At 41.1% G+C, this 18,485-nt stretch overlaps 1 protein-coding gene across 4 annotated transcripts in view; it reads right to left on the minus strand.

Annotated features, from left to right (window-relative positions):
* Positions 1–18,485, minus strand: part of WDR59 (WD repeat domain 59) — a 102,869-nt gene that overhangs the window by 23,719 nt on the left and 60,665 nt on the right. For 2 of the 4 annotated variants that reach the window (XM_006179212.3, XM_014554646.2), the window contains 5 exons: positions 18,118–18,268; positions 17,951–18,023; positions 14,427–14,553; positions 14,130–14,272; positions 2,982–6,469 (listed from right to left, as the gene is read on the minus strand). In XM_006179212.3, the coding sequence (XP_006179274.1) occupies positions 6,234–6,469; positions 14,130–14,272; positions 14,427–14,553; positions 17,951–18,023; positions 18,118–18,268 (730 nt within the window). In that variant the 3' untranslated portion in view covers positions 2,982–6,233. Of the gene's footprint in view, positions 1–2,981; positions 6,470–9,412; positions 9,663–14,129; positions 14,273–14,426; positions 14,554–17,950; positions 18,024–18,117; positions 18,269–18,485 lie in introns of those variants that run through there. The other 2 variants (XM_032486741.1, XM_032486740.1) reach the window with 2 other exon arrangements.

An 18,485-nucleotide genomic window follows, 5' to 3' on the forward strand; every position in this document is an offset into this window, starting at 1 on the left:
CTGGGGCAAATCCCTTTAACCACTCCAAGCCCAACTCTAAACGTATCTGTCATTAAAGACAAAATTCACACACCTATGAGTGGCTCCACTGGAGGAGAGAAAAGTCTGGGGTCTTGGTATGTGTATCAGGGGGTGAATGTGCTGATTAAAGTATTGAATATTGCTCCCTGGTGAAGGAAACCAGAATATGTCACTCCAAAACATCCCTCTTTGACATAATTATTTTGAGCTGAAGGTAACTAAGCAGCAGCAAATGTAGGAATAGCTCTCTGCTCTCCCCACTTTTGCCTAAAAGCAGGACATACATTTTCAAAGGTGTCCCTCCTCCCATCTCTACCAGAAGGACAAAAGTTAATCAGGGGAGACAACTTTAGACCCTTATCAGTCTGGAGGACACCAGAGGAATCTGCATAAAAAACTTTACCAACTGGTCTGTCCTACTCTCTTCCCAGGTGGTTTTGGGTACCACCAGCTTACTCTTTCCTCTGCTGAGCAGTGTTCCCTGTTACGGATATACTGAAGTTGGATTAAGGACTCACTTGTTGAAGGATGGCTGGGCTAATTCCAGTTTGGGGTTATTACAAATCTGCCATTTTAAGATTTGTTTTCTGTTTGTTTCTTCTATTTCTTTCATTTTGCCTTCCTGTGGATTACTTGAACAATTTTTAGAATCTCATCTTGATTTATTTTTTTCTCCTTTACAATTTTATTATGGTAAAATACAAATAACATAAAATTTACCACCTTAATTAATTTAAGTGTACAGTTCAGTAGTATTAAGTACCTCATATTGTTGTGCAACCATCACTACCATCCATCTCCAGAACTCTTCTCATCTTGCAAAACTGGAATTCTATATCCACTGAACAATAATTTCCCATCTCCTCCTTCCCCTAACCCAGGCAAGCACCATCCCACTTTGTCTCTGATTTTAACTACTCCAAGGACATCTTGAAAGTGGATTTATACAGTATTTGTCCTTTTGTGACTGGTTCATTTCACTTAGCATAATGTACTCATGTTTATCCATGTTGTAGCATATTCCAGAATTTCCTTCCTTTTTAAGGCTAAATATATTCCTTCGTATAAATATACCACATATGGCTTATCCATTCAAGCATCGATGGACATTTGAGTTGCTTCAATGTGAAGCTACTCTGAATACCACTACTATGAACATGGATGTACAAACATCTCCTTGGGACTCTATTTTCAAGTCTTTTGAGTATATTACCCAGAAGTGGGATTGCTGGTAATTCTATATAGAAGTATACAATTCTATTTTTTATTGTTTCAGGAAGCACCATACTGTTATCTACAGTGGCTATACCATTTTACCTTTAGTGTTTTTGAGTGTATCACTCTGTGTGATTTTCTCAGCAGTGACTGAGTATTACAATATACGTGTGACTTGTCAAGTCTATTGGTACCGTTTTAGCCCTTTGCAGTATAGAAACCTTCCTTCCATTTATGTCCTTTTACCTTCCCAACTTTTTTTTTTAACCTTCCCCACTTTAAAATATTGTTTTGAGTACTAAATGGTGTTACAATTTTGTTTCAGTCATCAAATATGAATTATTTAACTCATGAGGAAGATAACTATTCAATGTAACCATATTTCTGTTCCCCGTTGTTCTGTCTTCTTTCTAGATGCTCCAATAGCCCTTATTTTATCACTGACTTCTGTTTGAAGAACTTCCTTTAGCCATTCTTTTAGGGTAAGTCTGCTTGGAAACGAATCCTTTTAGTTTCCCCTTCACCCCTGATGGATAATTTTGCTAGATACGTAATTCTGGGTTGAGTTTTCTTTCAACTCTTGAAAAATGCTGTCCAATTCTTTCAAGCCTCTGTAGTTTCAGATGAGAAATACAGTGTCATCTGAATTGTTCTCCCACAGATAACGTGTTGTTTCTCTCTGGTGCTTTTAAGATTTTTTTCTTTGTCTTGAGTTTCAGAAGTTTAATTGTGGTATGTCTTGACATGGATTTCTTTGGATTTACACTATTTGGATAAATTAATAAATTTAAACTTTTAAAACAAGCACATTTCAAGTAGTTGAATCATTGGGTTTATGTTTTTCACTAATTTGGGAAATTTCTGGACATTATTTCTTTGAATGTTATTTTCAGCCCCTCTCTTTTCAGACCTCTTTTGGGACTCTAATGTACAAATGTTGTCTTTTGTTATTGTTCCTACGGCTCTGGTGTTTTGTTTTGTTTTGCAGTTAACTTTTTCTCTGTTCAGATTGGGTAAATTCTATCCTCAAGTTCATTGATTCTATCTTCTGTCATTTCCACTCCACTCTTGACTCCATTCAGTGAGTTTTAAAAATGTGTTATTGTATTTTCAGCTCTAAAATTTCCATTTGGTTATTTCTTGTAACTTCTATTTCTTTGCTGAGATTGTCTAAATTTCAATTTGTTTCAAGAGAATTTGGAATCGATTGTGGAAGCTTTAGCACGATGGCTGCTTTAAAATCCTCCCAAGTAATTCTAACATTTGTTCATCCTAGTGTTGGCATCACTGATTTGTCTTTTTTCATTCAAGTGTGATCATCCTGGTTCTTGGTATGACAGGCAATTTTCCATTGTATCCTGGACATTTTGGCAGTTATTAGGAGGCTCTAGGTCCTATTTAAATTTTGTATTTTAGCAGTCACCCCATTTAGGTTTAACTTTTATAAGTGGGCCTGGCCTACTTTTGTGGGCTGTGGTTCCAAAGACAATTATCAGAGCCTTTGTGGTATTATTTTGGTATGCTTAATTTATCTCGTGCCACTGGGGCTCCCCTGGTCCCTGCTGGTGCTGCCTGGTGTCTCCAGGCACTTAGGGACAGATAGGACAAGTGAGAAAGGCCAACTGCAGTGCAAAATGTATAATATAATCACATTTTCCTACAAACAAAAAATTCCTTCTAACATTTGTTTGCATGTTTGTATGTCAGAAAAGTTTCAGGGTAAGCACACGGTTAACACTGGTTGCTGGGAAGACAGGAGGAAGATTATTAATCTTATGTTTATTAATTTAATTTTATTTCCATGTATTGTTTCACCAATTGCAATGAAAACATTTTTGTTTTTGAAGCAGAAATTAACAAACACCTGAATCAGATTTTACTGGACTGGTTATCCATCTGCACCTGTGCCACGGTGTGTAGTTGACAAAATTTCACCAAATCATAGCATTTATCATTTACAACCAAAATAACACGGCTGTTCTGGGAAATCAATCAAGTGCTTTTAAGACCAAGTGCAAAATAATATCAGTACCAAACAGTTTATCAACAAAGATGGAGAAGAAACTGCTTTTTAACGTTGAAGGTAAGTTATCAGGATTTCCTCAGAAGGGACTGTGTTATAAGCAGCTTGACAAGTATTCAAGTCTTCCTCAAAGCTGATGATCTTCTTTACTTGTTAGAAAAAGGAGCAGATGACATTATCACTGGGCATAGCTTTCAAAACACAGCCCCTGGGATCTACCCTGGAGTGTGTGTATAAGACTCTATTGTCAGCTCCAACTTTGAGGAAGGTATGAAATGGTATAACCCTGTTTTCAGAACGATTCTCCCACAGCTGGCAAAATCAATCTTCTAAGAAATTGTTCTGCTGCACAGAGACCACTGACAGCTCCCCCTCCCCTTCAGCACAAGGGAAGCTACAGCACCGGTCTTCGGACAGCACAAATGACTCCTGTCTTTCCCTCAAGCTCCTGCCATTTTAAGCCACCAAAAAGGAGCCAGCTTTCTCCGAAATCCTGCCAGCCACTCAGGGAATCACAGAATAAGGGAAGGAGCTCCCAGCATGTGAGCTCAGTAGCTTTAGACTGAATGTATTTTTATATTAGAGGAAATTAAAAAAAAATTAAAGCAGCATCGATTCTACCTACATGGCAGTATACCATTTGTGTTTTAGGGGGTGTGAGGACAGGGGCATAAAATCGAGCTGGTGGCCCAGAAGCTCACCCTGGCCCCCCCATTCTTTCCAGCAGACCCCTAAGAAACTTTTTGTTTCTGCTGCACAAATAAAGCTACTAGTCCTGTTTTCCTTGCCAGGTTCAAAGGTACTTTAGAACATAGCTTGTATTATTTTTAAAAACAAACAGAAAAGGACTTAGGTGCCTGTAATAATCTATTCTGAAGCAGAGAGAATACTGACCACGGCCACCATCCAGACTAAAATATTTCCAAACAGGAATATTTTTAAAATATTAGACTTTTGAGCCAATAACTTAGAAATTTTTAAAAAATGCACACACTGAAAGAAGACATTATGTAATGTTCTAAGCATTATTCCTTAATACCCATTATTAAGGTTTTTCAGTTTTAGAAAGACCAAACTCCTATAACAATAAAACAAGAAAAACAAAACAATAAAACATGTAATTCTTGATGGGGACAGACAGGGACAAATTTTGACATTAGCTTCAGCAGTGGAGGAAGAGGAAAAGCCCATTGTTGGCAAATGGTGTGATTTCACTGAGGAACACAACAGATCCTTCAGCTCACTGTAAATTAGTCAGCCTATTTTGTGGTGCCTTTATAGCAGCGTTGACACAAACAAGCGAAGAGGAGAGAGTGAACAAATTCAGATTTCCTTGGCCCGATGCTTTATCAGCCTCCCAGTGTACCCACTGCACTGAGTTATTCAGCCCACTCATCAGAGCCCAGGGTTGAACCACCTGCTCTCACTGCACAGGTTCTAGGCTCTTCTTATGTCAGTGTTTTGCACCCATCCAAAGCATCATCCAAAACAGTGTTTTCAAAATGTTTTGACCACAACCCTCAGTAAGAAATGAATTTACACTGTAATCCATTGTACACATGTGCACAGACACTTGTAAACAAGTTACACCAGACAATGTTTACCCTAACTACGTCTAGTTTGTTCTGATATCTCTCTTCCACTCTAATCCATTTTTTTAAAATTCTGGTTTTTATCCACTAAATTGATCTCACAATCTATTAATGGGTCCTAACCCGTAGTTTAAAACACAGTGATGCACCACACTTCCATATTTTGAGACACGGAATTATAGTCCTTAAGTCAGTTAATTTGGAATTGTGAAATTCTATGAGACAAGTATCAATTTCAGAGGCGATATTGAAAAGATTTCTCTTTCCTGGCACATACAAACTGGGAAACACTGAAAATCATTCTGAAGAATCAGTGGCCATCTGAGTCATAATCACTTGGAACATAGATAAACATAGGTTGAAGGGTAGACAGAGCCCAAGAGAAGAGGGAAGACATGTATTGGAACCAGGCCAACCTGCACAGCAGCAACGGGAGACTTTCACAGCAATGCTGCAAGTAATCTCATTTTCCTTTTGCTAAAAGAATTGATTGAGCACTGACTTTGGTCCCATCACAGAGAGTTAATTTCAGTTAGAAGTAGAATAAAAAAAGATCCACTAAAATGTTGTTCAACTTCCTCATCTCTTTTTTTTCAAACAATGACTAGAATTTTATTAGCCAAGGGAGAGCATTTGGAAGAAAAATAACAAACAAACAAAAAAGTCTTAAGGATCCTCAAGTACATTACATATTTATAATTCATATTTTAAAAGGCCACAGTCCATTAAATGCACCAACTTATGTCATAGGCCCATCTGTCAACTAAATTAATGTCCATAGTCCTCTGGCTCAAGGGACTGTCCTTTGCCTCTGACTTTGGTCTCTGTGATGGCATCAGAAAGGACACTGTTTCGTGGTTTAAGGTTAACACCTTAAAGGTAAGCACAGCTCTGACTTTACTGTGATGTCAGAAAAGGTGTGTCTGGGTCGCCAGTGATCATGAGTGTCCCACACTTTACTATCACAGCCCAGTGGCTAATGAGATTTGCACATTATCCTTCAGAAAGTAAGCTCATCCTCGGCATAGGCTCCTTTTGCAAAATACGAATGACGTTTAGAGAAATAAATGGTTCTTTTTTGCTCGGGGGGAAAAAAAAGGTAAACACAGCTCTGGAGGCAGGGGCTCTTCTCCAAGAAAACTTCCACCTGTCTGTGCAGCTCTGCATATCTGCCAACATCCTCCTCCACCGACACCCCCACCACCAACAGCCAAAGAAGAGAGGACAAAGGCTTGTGAACAACTGGTGCTATGTCAATCTTTGAGGGGAGCACATCTTGGTCTCTTGGGGGTGGGTTCTGGAGTCTCTCTCCTGGCTGAGAGCTTGTCACCCGCATGCACGAGGGTCCTCTGGGATTTCTGACAACTTTCACAGCTTTAAGTTCAGAAAGTGCTTTCAAGCAGGCAGTGGCACCCACACCCAGTGGGACACACCTCCTGGGTCCGAAACCACTCCATCATGTGGCTGGTGTGTCCCCCGTGCCCACAGGTCAGGCAGAAATTAGACGATCCTCTCACAGCCACGTGGCAGATGGCGCACTGAAAGGTGAAGCCTTTGCAGATCGCGCACTGTGTGCCCCGGACCTCGCTCCGGCAGTGGCTGCAGTACACGCCGAACTCTGGAGGAAGGTGGAGATGCCAGAAAAGAGACACGATGAATTTTGTTCCGCAGAGGGGAACTGCTCATTGTAAGAAAGATGTACTCATTTTAGGATTCTGTGGGATCCTATTAGACCCATGTTTTTCAATTTTTTTTTTTAAACAGCAGAATCCCGTCTTCTACAATCTTGCTATGTCTTATAAAGAGGAGGTGCTGTCACTGCAGTGGCGAGGCGGGGGCAGAGGGCATGGCAGGTGCCTGGCTCTCAGAGGCCCTACATGAAATCCCAGGTGCTGACACAGAGAAGGCAGTGAACAAACATTTGCTGAAAGCACTGATGGACTCAGGTGACAGCTGGCTGGTCTTAGAATCTCTTCCCTACCTGCCTGCCAATGACCCAGCAGCCTAAGATGGATGGAGTCAGGACACGACAATGCCACCCCAGCGCAGGGAGAGTGGTCAGGGCCACCCTGATCAACCGGTCCCTAGCCTCCTCCACAAATCCAGCCTGCTCCAGTTACCACCATGGGTCCTGGCCACACACGCTCACAGCCTATCACCCCCCTTCATTCCCGCTGCTCTGGAGATCCTTCCTCCTCCCTGCCCAGCCTTCCATGGCGCCATGGTATAAATCTTCCCATGTGCTCTCCAAGCTCTCCTGGGAATGGTCCTCTCACCACCTGGCCCTAAACAAATCCCGATGCCTCTGGACCTCCCAAAAAGGATCCTTAAGTCCTAAGAACAGAGAGGCAGAGGGATGGGTGCCACACAATTGCCTCTAGATGGCACCTTTCCTCTTGAGGCTACTGCCACCTGGTTTCACCAGCCTCTCCCCCTTTTCCTCTGCTGTCATCTACTGCCATCTTGGACACACTCCGAACACACTGATGACTTCAATCTTCCCTCAATCCTTGGCGTCTTCAAGATCCACGCCACTAACCCTCTGCACACCTGGCCCCCCAGGTCACTGTCCTAGCCCCTCTAATCCACTGCCTTCACTTGCACCTTCACGTGCTCATCCCCTTTGTGACGGCAGTTTCCCCTGGAGCAGCCTGAATTACACGAACCTACTTCATAGTCACTTTTTGGAAAAATCCTCAACTCCTCTGCCCCTCTCTCCCTCACGGTACTACCCGGCAAAACCTCAACCTGGATGAGCCCCATCACTGGCCTCCTCCAAGGCCGCCCGCGAGCTTTCCTGAGGGAAGGCACTCGGTCACGATGGGCGCCTCACAATGGCACCTCTGGACCGACTCCTCGCGGGGCGTGCAGCAGTCGGACTCTCTCTTCTAACCCCAGATGGTGGCTACTTCACACTCCACCGCATTCTTAAAGTCTTCCCACACACCTCTCTCTCCTCACCTAACAGTCTCTTTTCTCCCTTCCCTGAGAGCATAGAAGTCTTCGAATGTAGGCCCCTTCTTCTGAACCCCTAAATCATCACATCTCCCTAGGTTTGCTCCTCTTCTTCCACCTCTTACAGCAGAGGAAGCGTCCTGGGCTCCAGCTCCTGTGCTTTACAACAATAAGCAGTCATGGCTGGGGGGCAGAGGCAGGGTGGAGCGTTATGGGGTGGGGCGATGGAAGGTACAAACTACTGGATGTAAGACAGGCCAGAAATATGTAATGTACAATATGGGGAATATAGCCAATGTTTTGTAATAACTGTAAATGGAGTATAACCTTTAAAAACTGTAAAAAATTAAAAATAAATAGGTAGTCATAAAAAATTTATCAACAGAGATTTTAAATACATGGTAAGTAAGAGCAACAGTTTTATGGCAGTCCCTAGTTAAGGTAAATCCTGAGATAAACTACTTTGACAATTCTGGTTAAAGATACCTATGTCTTCTCTCTCTAAGCATAACTTTTTATATTATGCAAGACTTTGGTTTCTGTTCTCATTAAGAACTGATTAGTTGATGTTTTGGTTTATGTTCACATTAAAAACTGATTAGTTGACATTTCTTAAATTACCGTCATTGGTTTTATTGGTTTGAAAAAATTCAACATTTAAAATTATGAAAATGTAAAAATTGTATGTTCAAGTAAACTGAATTATAATAACACGTCTTTTAAGAGGGGTTGTTCTTTGGCACTTGAGATAATTATAAATTTAAACTTAATTATTCTCCATTTCAATCTGGGTAAAATGATTAAAATGTCATCTCTGAAAAATTCAATGTATCATTAGTAATTATGTTTCTCTATAGTGTGTCACTTAAACTTAATTTCTAATATCCTTATTAACTTTAAGACCTCGAACTAATATTTCATTTAGCTAAGGAATACTCTTTGGAGGTGTGGACAATTTCCAAACAGATATAAATTCCCAAAGACAGAAAATATAAAAACACTAAGTCACTGAGCATAATATTAATGTTTCTCTCTTGCATCTTATTGTTACACACAATGGAATGACCGCTAGTTAACAGGAAGAGCATATGCACACTTTGGGCCATGCTGGTGAACACCTCTAGGAGGTACCAAGGGACGTGGAATGTGTTCAAAATTGCTTAGAAATGTACAATCTTCTGAGATTGAACCAGGAAGAAATAAGAAATATGAACAGACCAATTACCAGTAATGAAATTGAATCAGTAATTTTAAAACTTTCCCAACAAACAAAAATTTCAGGACCAGATGGCTTCACAAACCAAACATTTAGAAAAGAGTTAACATCTATCCTTCTCAAACTATTCCGAAAAATTACAGAAGAAGGAACTCTACAAGGCCATCACCCTGATACCAAAATCAGATAGGTATATGACAAAAATGATAGGCCAGTATCACTGATGAATATAGACACAAAAATCCTCAACAAAATATTAGCAAATCAAATTCAACAATATAGGAAAAGTATCATATACCATGATCAAGTGAGATTTATCCCAGGGATACAAAGGTTTTTCAATATCCACAAATCAATCAATGTGATACACCACATAAACAAAGTGAAGAATAAAAACCATATGATTATCTCAATAGATGCAAAAAAAGCTTTTGACAAAATTCACCATCCATTTATGATAAAAATTCTCCAGAAAGTGGGCAAAGAGGGAACATACCTCAACATTATAAAAGTCATATATGACAGACCCAGAACTAACATCATACTCAATTGTGAAAAGATGAAAGCATTTCCTGTAAGATCAAGGTCAAGACAAGGATGCCCACTCTCACCACCTTTATTCAACATAGTACTGGAAGTCCTAGACACAGCAATCAGAGAAGAAAAAGAAACAAAAGGAATCCAAATTAGAAAGTAAAACTCACTGTTCGTAGATGACAAAATACTATACAAAGAAAATCCTAGACACCAGCAGAAAACTACTAGAGCTCATCAATGAATTCAGTAAAGTTGCAGGCTACAAAAATTAATATACAGAAATCTGTTGCATTTAAATACATTCACAATGAACTATCAGAAAGAGAAACTGAGGAAACAATCCCATTTACCATCACATCAAAAATAATAAAATACCTAGGAATAAATCTACCTAAGGACATAAAAGATCTGTACTTGTAAAACTATGAGAAAGTCACAAAGCTGTCACCTGTCTTTCATAGGAACATGGACAAACTTGGGGATCTCAGGGAAGGAGACATACAACCACAGGTATACAGGCTTTGCAGGTGAAACCCAGCATAAGTGAAATGGATCATTCTTGGTTCGTAACAGATGAACTAACGAGGACAATAAAAACACTGCTGGCACATGGAATGATCAAATTATGACTCCCATGGCTTTACAAAACCTCCAGGCAGAAGCTAACTCCAAAGGCTTAGTGTCATAAGGAGGTTCTAGTTTGTTAACCCTATAAAAGAGTTGTGTGTGTTAATAACATCACATTACACAAATGTAAATAAAAACAATAAAGCCAAGTAAGTAAGACATTAAATTAATAAACTGAAACAGAAACTTGCTGAATAAAATTTAGGTGAGCTGAACTGCACCTCTGGGGCAGGAACTGAGGGTGGGGCTGCACCTTGCTCTGCCACCATTCTGACCTAGTGCCACGCACCTCAATGGAAAAAAAATAGAAACAAAATCATCTTTCACACAGAGATTATTTTTTAAAGAATACCCTGTCTAGCATTATCCCCTCAAAATACAGGAAGCCTCCAGTTCTTTCCAAAATCCAGTACCCTAAATGAAAACAACTTTATCCCTCAAATCTTGCTGCCGATACGGGATGACCCTTGCAGATGTGATAAGTGTGAGAGGAAATTGCTGATTTTTCACCACAAGACCAACCTGGCAACCTTGTCCTATTTAACACCTACTGTTTCCTGTACTTGGGCAACCTGACTCTTTGAAAGGAAAAACTTAAAGGATAAAATACTTAATGTTTTTGTCTGTGACTCTCACAATCCACCCCCACAACTGCCCTCGCTTTTTAAATCTGGTAATATTGTTTGAATGGTATCAGGACATACTATTCATTCTTGAATATCATTTAAGTCTTAGGAGCTCATGTTTTGTCTCTCTGGATTATAGACTTCCTGAATCGTCCCCTCCCCAAACTACACCTTACAGTTCCTTTTCCAGCCCAAAGAACCCAGAACCCTTTATAATAGGAGATGTCAATAAGAGACTAGCTGATGGATTGACATATCAGCTACCTAGCTCTGTGATTCATTCATTTTCCTGAAAACTAATCTTAAAAGACAAATTGCTCCAGGCCATCATTAATCTCTCCCTGGTATACTTTCATTCATGTGGATGCTCTGAAAAATATATTACCCAAACGGCATTTTGTGCCTGCATTTCTTCATGGACGTGCACCAAAATAATCTGTATTAAAATAATCCTTGTTATTCAATATCTAAATCGATGTATTTCTTTGGCTTGTTTTGTAAAATTGAAACTGTATTTACACAATTTAAAGAGTCAAATTATTCTATACATTGTATTATCAAAACCAGCCTTCCCTTTCACCCCAACACCCATCACTCCCTAAGGAAATTCTTCCAATCCATTTAACTGTCTCTACTGTTTTTACCTTGCTGTCTCCATATACGGTTATAAAGCTATTTCTTAATTGTCATATTTAAGTAGTCTATTTGCCTTCCACAGTGGAAGCTCCCTTTCACTCCCCAGTCTTCCCGCCCAGACTCATACACCACCTGTCCCTCATCTTCCCCACACGGTTCTATGATCCTTTGGTTGGATCAGTATTGTTTCCACATTGTTTCTCTAGGTAAATATTATTCAAGCCAAGCCATGTACCATGGTAACCTCCTTCCTTTCTTGCACATTTTGTTTTTCCTACAGTTACTTCTGGTTTTTTGTTTGCTTAGTTACACGCTTATTGATACTTTATCTCCAAACTCTCTCAAACATCTGAATCTTCTATAAAGACATTAAACACTGGAATACACTAGGTATTTTTTCAATTTTCTCTTTTTGGAGACAATGCTCTGAAGCTCCAACCTGGACTGGTCTATCTCCAGGTCTGTCACATACATCTTCCTTCACCATCATCCCTCCGACACCCTGGTTTCCTGGGTTGACTCTATTTCTCCTCCTCAGATAGGCTGAAGGTTTACTTTCACACTTGATGGCTAACTTGGGTACAGAATTATAGGCTAGAATTCTAAGAGATTCCAAGAGGATCATTTTCTTAAGAAATGGCAAGGCAATGCTGCACTGCCGTCGTCCAGTTCCAGAATCTAGTTTGCTGTCCCTGAGAAGTGTGACGCTATTCATATTTCTACCCTTTGTATGTGACCTGTTTTCTTTCTCTCTCTGGAAGGTTCTAGGATCTTCTCTTTATCCCTGGGTCTATCTTCATTCATATGCTAGCTACTTGGCAGCCCCTTTATCTGGAAATCTGTCACCTTCTCTGGGGAATGAGCTTCCAGTTCTCTGCTGGGGAAGAGGAAAGGTAATAACTGTTCTGCCAACTAGGGCTGGGGACCTGGGGACCCCAGAAAGGCCATCAAACAATACTCCTGTTTTTGATCTCACCTTCATGTTACTTCCAGAGGTACCAGGTACCACTGAGCCCCGAGCCCTCTGAGGGTTCTGCCGTGTGTGTTGTTTTCGGCCTCCCCGTTCATGGTTCAACTTTCTTTCTGTAAAAATCAGCCACCACTAACCCATCTGCCTCCCAGGTCCCAAACTATATTGCCCACATCACCTCTCCTTGCATGGTTGTGCCTTTTTGGAAAAGCTCTATATAGACTCTGAGGTCTTGGTCTAGGGGAGAGAGGAAATCAACATGTGTTCAGGCCACTGTTTATGTCCCTCTTCAGAAAACATATCTCCTCTTAACTTCTTTCATATCACAGTCTTGCTTTTCCTCAAAACTCACTGGTATCTCATTCTAAGTCTCTGTTTCTGGTTCTTCCTCCAAGACTCAAGCTCCAGGTTCTGGTTTCTCTCAAGGCCCAGTGGGAGAGGACTCTCTTATTTGCTCCCTCCCTACTCTTCCTCCCCACCCACTAGCTCCCAGGTAAGAGAACCCCATTCTCTCAGCTTGAATACCACTTCTGTGCTGAAGAGTCCCAAATTCTGAATGTTAGTTCTAAACTCTTCTTTAAGCTCCAGATTCACATCCAACTGTTTACATGACTTCTACAGCCTGAATCTCACCAACATTTCTGACAGTCCCAAACTGAGTTCTCAGTTTTCTTCCAATCTTTTCTAGCTTAGAATATGGCACCACCATTCATCCACTTGCTCAAGCTGGAAACTTAGGAATCTCCCAAGCTTTGTCTATTTTCCTCAAGCTCACATCCAGCTGGCTAGTAAGTCATATTGAGTCTACCTCTAAAATATGCTTTGACTCCATCCATCTCTATCTCACCTCCACTGATATCACCCTGAGATGAATGGCCATCTTCCTTTGACGACCCTAACAGTCTTCCAACGATCTCTCTGCCTCTACCCCTGCCCTCCTCCAATCCTTTCTTCCTGTAGAAGCCAAAGTGATCCTCTTACAATGGAAACCATAGCATATCACTTACTTCTTAATGACCTTTGAAGCTCACCGTTGGACTAAGAATACAATCCAATTCTTGACCATGACTTTCAAGTCCCTAACAATCCTACAGTCCAATATCACACCACTCTTTTCACTGTGTTCTAGCCACACTGGTCTTCCTTCGTTTGTTTAAAATAACGTGTTATTTCTCCCACGGCCCAGCTCCCTCTGCATGGGATGCTCGTCTTGCTGCTCTCTGCACAGGTGGCCCATCCCATCCTTCAGATCTCAGCTCCTCAGACAGGCCTTCTTAACATACCTCAACACGTCTTCTAAAACTCTCCATCCCTGCCCCCTGGCCCCAACATCTTTTTTGTTTGCTCACAAATACTGATCACAATTTGTCATTATTTTTCTCCCCCACTGGTCTGTAAACTCCACAAGGGGAAGGAATGTGCTAGCACTGTGACTAAAAGAAGTCTGATCACTGTTAGTTGAATAATGGAATAAATATCCCTACTTCCCATCAACAGCTGAATACTATATATAAAATGTCTTCCATTACAATAAAATTTAATCTTCCCATAAAATTCAAGGGTTGTCAGAAGTTTGAAATAGACTTAAGGTGTTTGAGAAGTTCCTGCTTATAAATGAGAAACTGAAAGTTCATTCCAAGTACTATGTTACGGACACATTAAATTATGGTAACTTTCAAAGTGACAGGAAAAGAGAGAAATTCATATTCACCGATCCCTTTGTGAGGATCAGGGGGACAGGAGACAAACTTCAGCACTTCAGCTCGTTTCTCTCTCAGACCCCAGCGGTAGAGGATTTCTCCATAGCATTTCTTAAAGTCATCGAATTGCTGGGTATTGGCAGGGTCCAGAAGCCTGGGTCAAATTCAAAAGACTTCCAGTCAATTCGGTTAATTAAAAACAGGCTCAATACCACAAGCACTTAATCTACCTTTCTTAAAGCCAAAGTTCTGATTTTTGGAGAATTTAGCACCGTTAGAGTGCAGCTCCCACCTGGCAAGGGTGCTACCTTTTATTTTTATCGTGCTGGTCACGTTCTCCCTCACGAGGATCACTGTAGGTCAGACTCCCAAAGCGGATTTCTTCTGGTGAAGACTCTCCCCAAGGTGAAGACGTATGTTCTGTCTCTCTTCCCACTGAAGAAAATCAAATGGGAAGGGAAGACGGAAATCAGGGAAGGCATGGGAAATATCTGAAAACTCTCCTAATGCCACATATCTCCAATTTATTCCCTGGAAGAAAAATGCGCTAAGTTGAACATCCTGAGAAATAAAATGAAAGAGAACACTTTTCAAGCCTTACCTTTTTGTCAAGCTATTTATTATTAAGGCAGTTTGATAAATAAGGATACTTGATGATTAAGCAAATTCTGGTATAATGATATAGATAAAAACTCTTTACATGACATGAGAAAATGTTCATGGCACGGTAAAATAAAAAATGGAACACAAAATCACAAACAGAGAGAGACACACATACCTCCTCCAAAACAAAGACTAGAAGGAAATGTACTGGATTGTTAACAGATGTTATTACTAGGCAAGGGAATCAATGATTACTATTTTCTTCACTAATACTTTTTGTTTGTTTTTCTTCACTGGGCATGTGGTACTTTGGTAATCAAGAAAATTAGGAGTTCCAGCCCCAAGGACAGGCAGCGACCGCCTTCTTTCACCTGCTCAGCTGGTGACAGAGTAAGAAAGAGGGTCCTGAATTCCAGTCAAAATGGTGGAGTGGTAGGACCAGGAGCATGCCTCTCCTAGCAACTACAACGAAACCACAACTGAATGCTAAACAACCATCGAAAAAAGACTGGAACCTAGCAAAAAAGATCTTCTGCAACTGGAAACATAAAGAGGGAACCACATCAGGACAGTAGGAGGGGTGTGATAGCGATATAATTGGGCTCCATAACCCCCGGGTGGGCGAGCCACAAGCTGAAGATTTGTTAAGTCGCAGAGGCCCTCCCACAGGAGTGAGAGCTCTAAGCCCCACGTCAGGCTCCCCAGCTCAGGTCCCGGCATTGGGAAGGGAAGGAGACCCCAGGATATCTGGTTTTGAAGGCTGGGGGGCTTGGCTCTAGGAGCCTCACGGGACTGGGGGATATGGAGACTCCATTCACTTGAGAAGCGTACACAGAAACTCACGTGCACCAGGTTCAGGGGCAGAGGCAGCGATTTCATAGGAACCTGGGCCAGACCTGCCTGCTGGATTTGGAGGGGACGTGGGGGATGGCTGCAGCTCACTCAGGGGCCATAAAGCTCATGGCAGACCTTTCGGGAGTATTCATCTACAGGAGCTTTCCTGGAGGCTGACATCTTGATTGGGTCATTAGCACCAAGACCTAGCCCCACCCCACAGCCTGTAGGGAGGCCTCAGGCCAAACAACATACAGGGTGGGAACACAGCCACATCCATCAGCAGACTTCCTAAGCTACAAAGGCCTCTAGACACAGCCCTACCAACCAGAGGTCCAGGACCAAGCTTCACCCAGCAGTGGGCAGGCACTGGCTCCTCCTGCCAGGAAACCTGCATAAGCCTCTAGTCCAGCCTTATCCACCAGAAGCAGATACTAGAAATAAGAGAACAATAATCCCAAAGCCTGTAGAAGGAATCCACACACAGAATGATAGACAATACGAGGCGGCAAAGGAATATCTCCCAGGCAAAGGCACAAGATAAAGTCCCAGAAAAAATAAGTGATGAGGAGATAGGTAATTTATCTGAGAAAGAATTTAAAGTAATGATGGCCAAGATGTTCAGAGAACTCAAGAGGAGTACAGATGCACAGAGTGAAGTTTTTAGCAAAGAGCTGGAAAATATAAAGAACACTCAGACAGAGTTGAAGAATAAAATCACTGAAATGAACAATACACTAGAAGGAACCAAGAATAGACTAAATGAGGCAGAAGAACAGATCAGTGAGCTAAAAGACAGATTAGTGGAAACCACTACTTTGGAACAGAAAAAAAAAAAAGAATAAAAAGGAATGAGGATAGTTTAAGAGAACTCTGGTACAACATGAAGTGCTCTAATATTCACATTATAGGGGTCCCAGCAAAAGAAGGGGAGAGAGAGAGAAAGGCCCTGAGAAAACTTTTGGAGAGATAATAACCAAAAACTTCCCCAACTTGGGAAAGGAAACAGTCACCCAAGTCCTGGAAGCACAGAGAGTACCATACAGAATCAACCCAAAGAGGAACACACCAAGGCACACAGTCATCAAACTGACAACAATTAAGGATAAGGAGAAAATATTAAAATTAGTAAGAGAAAAGCAATGAATAACATACAAGGGAACTCCCATAAGGTTATCAGATGATCTTTCAGGAGAAACTCTACAAGCCAGAAGGAAGTGGCACGATATATTTAAAGTGATGCAAGGGGGAAACTTAAAACCAAGAATACTCTATCCAGCAAGGTTCTCATTCAGACTTGGAGAAATCAAAAGCATCACGGATAAACAAAAGCTAAAAGATTTCTGCACCACCAAACCAGCTTTAAACAAATGTTAAAGGACCTTCTGTAGTCATCAAATCATAAGAAAAGAGAACAAAAAGAAGAGAAAAAAAAAAAAGAGACCTACAAAAGATTGCTTTGGCTGTTCAGGGTCTTTTATGGTTCCTTATAAATTTTGGTGTTGTTTGTTCTAGTTCTGTGAGGAATGTCGCGAGTATTTTGATGGGGGTTGCGTTGGATCTGTGGACTGCTTTGGGTGGTATGGTCATTTTGATAGTGTTGATTCTTCCAATCCAAGAGCACAAGATATCTTTCCATTCTTTGTGTCATTTCGGTTTTCAGAATATAGGTAACCTCCTTGGTTAAGTTTATTTCTAGGTATTTTGTTGTTTTTTATGTAATGGAAATGTCTCTGCCAGTTATAAAATTCTGGTTTTTGAAGTGAAAAAAAAAGTGAATGAAGGACCACAAATGGCAAAATATCCTTCTTTCTTAAGGGTGAGTTGTATTCCATTACATATATATGCTGCATCTCCATTATCTATTCAACTATTGATGTGCACTTAGGATGCTTCCATATCTTGGCAATTATAAATAATGTTGCTGTTAAAAAGAAAAAAAAAAGAAAATTAAGATCATTTTTTAGAAGAAATTTAAAAAACCCAGAAAATACAAAATACCTACTTGTTAAATAGACCTTTAAGGCCAGCTGGAATCAGGGTCAGTTTTATTTCTCTATATTGAAAGAAGTACACGAGAAGAGGCAGGTAAGAGGAAGGGGCATGTGCGAAAGGGAGAAGGGTGAGGTTTGGGGGAAGTCCCACTGTCATTTCTCAAGGTTACAAAGTGAAAAGCGACCCAGCAAGGCACAGAGACGTAGTGGAAACCAGCCTGTTCAAACAGGAAAGCCAAGCTCTTGCTGACTATGGTATCCCCATCACACTCAATTTAAAGAGAAATAAGAAACAAGGGAAAATATGCAGACTATTTATCCACTAAAGATTACATTTATCAAAGTACACATCACATTAAGAGTGTTAAAAACAGCACAGGCAAAGGCAGTTCTGTACCCACCTATGTTCCAGCCACCAGTGTTGAACCCTGGGTCTGACATGCTTGAGCAGGAACCAGAGGAAGTAAAGCTGGGCTGCGGAGCAAACGGGGGCTGCGTGACAAGGCCATCCCCCAGGGAAAGCTGGCCTTTGGGCGAAATCAGGTTAAACCAGGAAACACCAGCTTACATATCGACTGTGGGACACCACGAGGTTGGCTGAACGGCTGGGAAAAGGCCCGAAGGGGTTGGGTATCCCCTGAGGCCGAGACTGGGCTTCAAACACACTGCAGAGCATGGCCAAAGTCTGCACATCCCGGAGTCGGCAGTAATGAGCCAACCTGGAGAAAAGGGGACAAGGAGAGAAGCCAAGGGTGGGAAGGAGGGACAACAGACACCATTACATGGTGGCTTGTTGCCATCGGGTAGGAAGGGGAATTCTCTCTTTTTTTTTTTCAGTTGAAGTATAGTTGATTTACAATGTTACAGGTGTACAGCAAAGTGATTCAGTTATACTTATATATATATAAATCTATTCTTTTTTGGATTCTTTCCCAT

This window comes from Camelus ferus, chromosome 9, assembly GCF_009834535.1.
Source record: "Camelus ferus isolate YT-003-E chromosome 9, BCGSAC_Cfer_1.0, whole genome shotgun sequence".
NCBI classification, from domain to species: Eukaryota; Metazoa; Chordata; class Mammalia; order Artiodactyla; family Camelidae; genus Camelus; species Camelus ferus.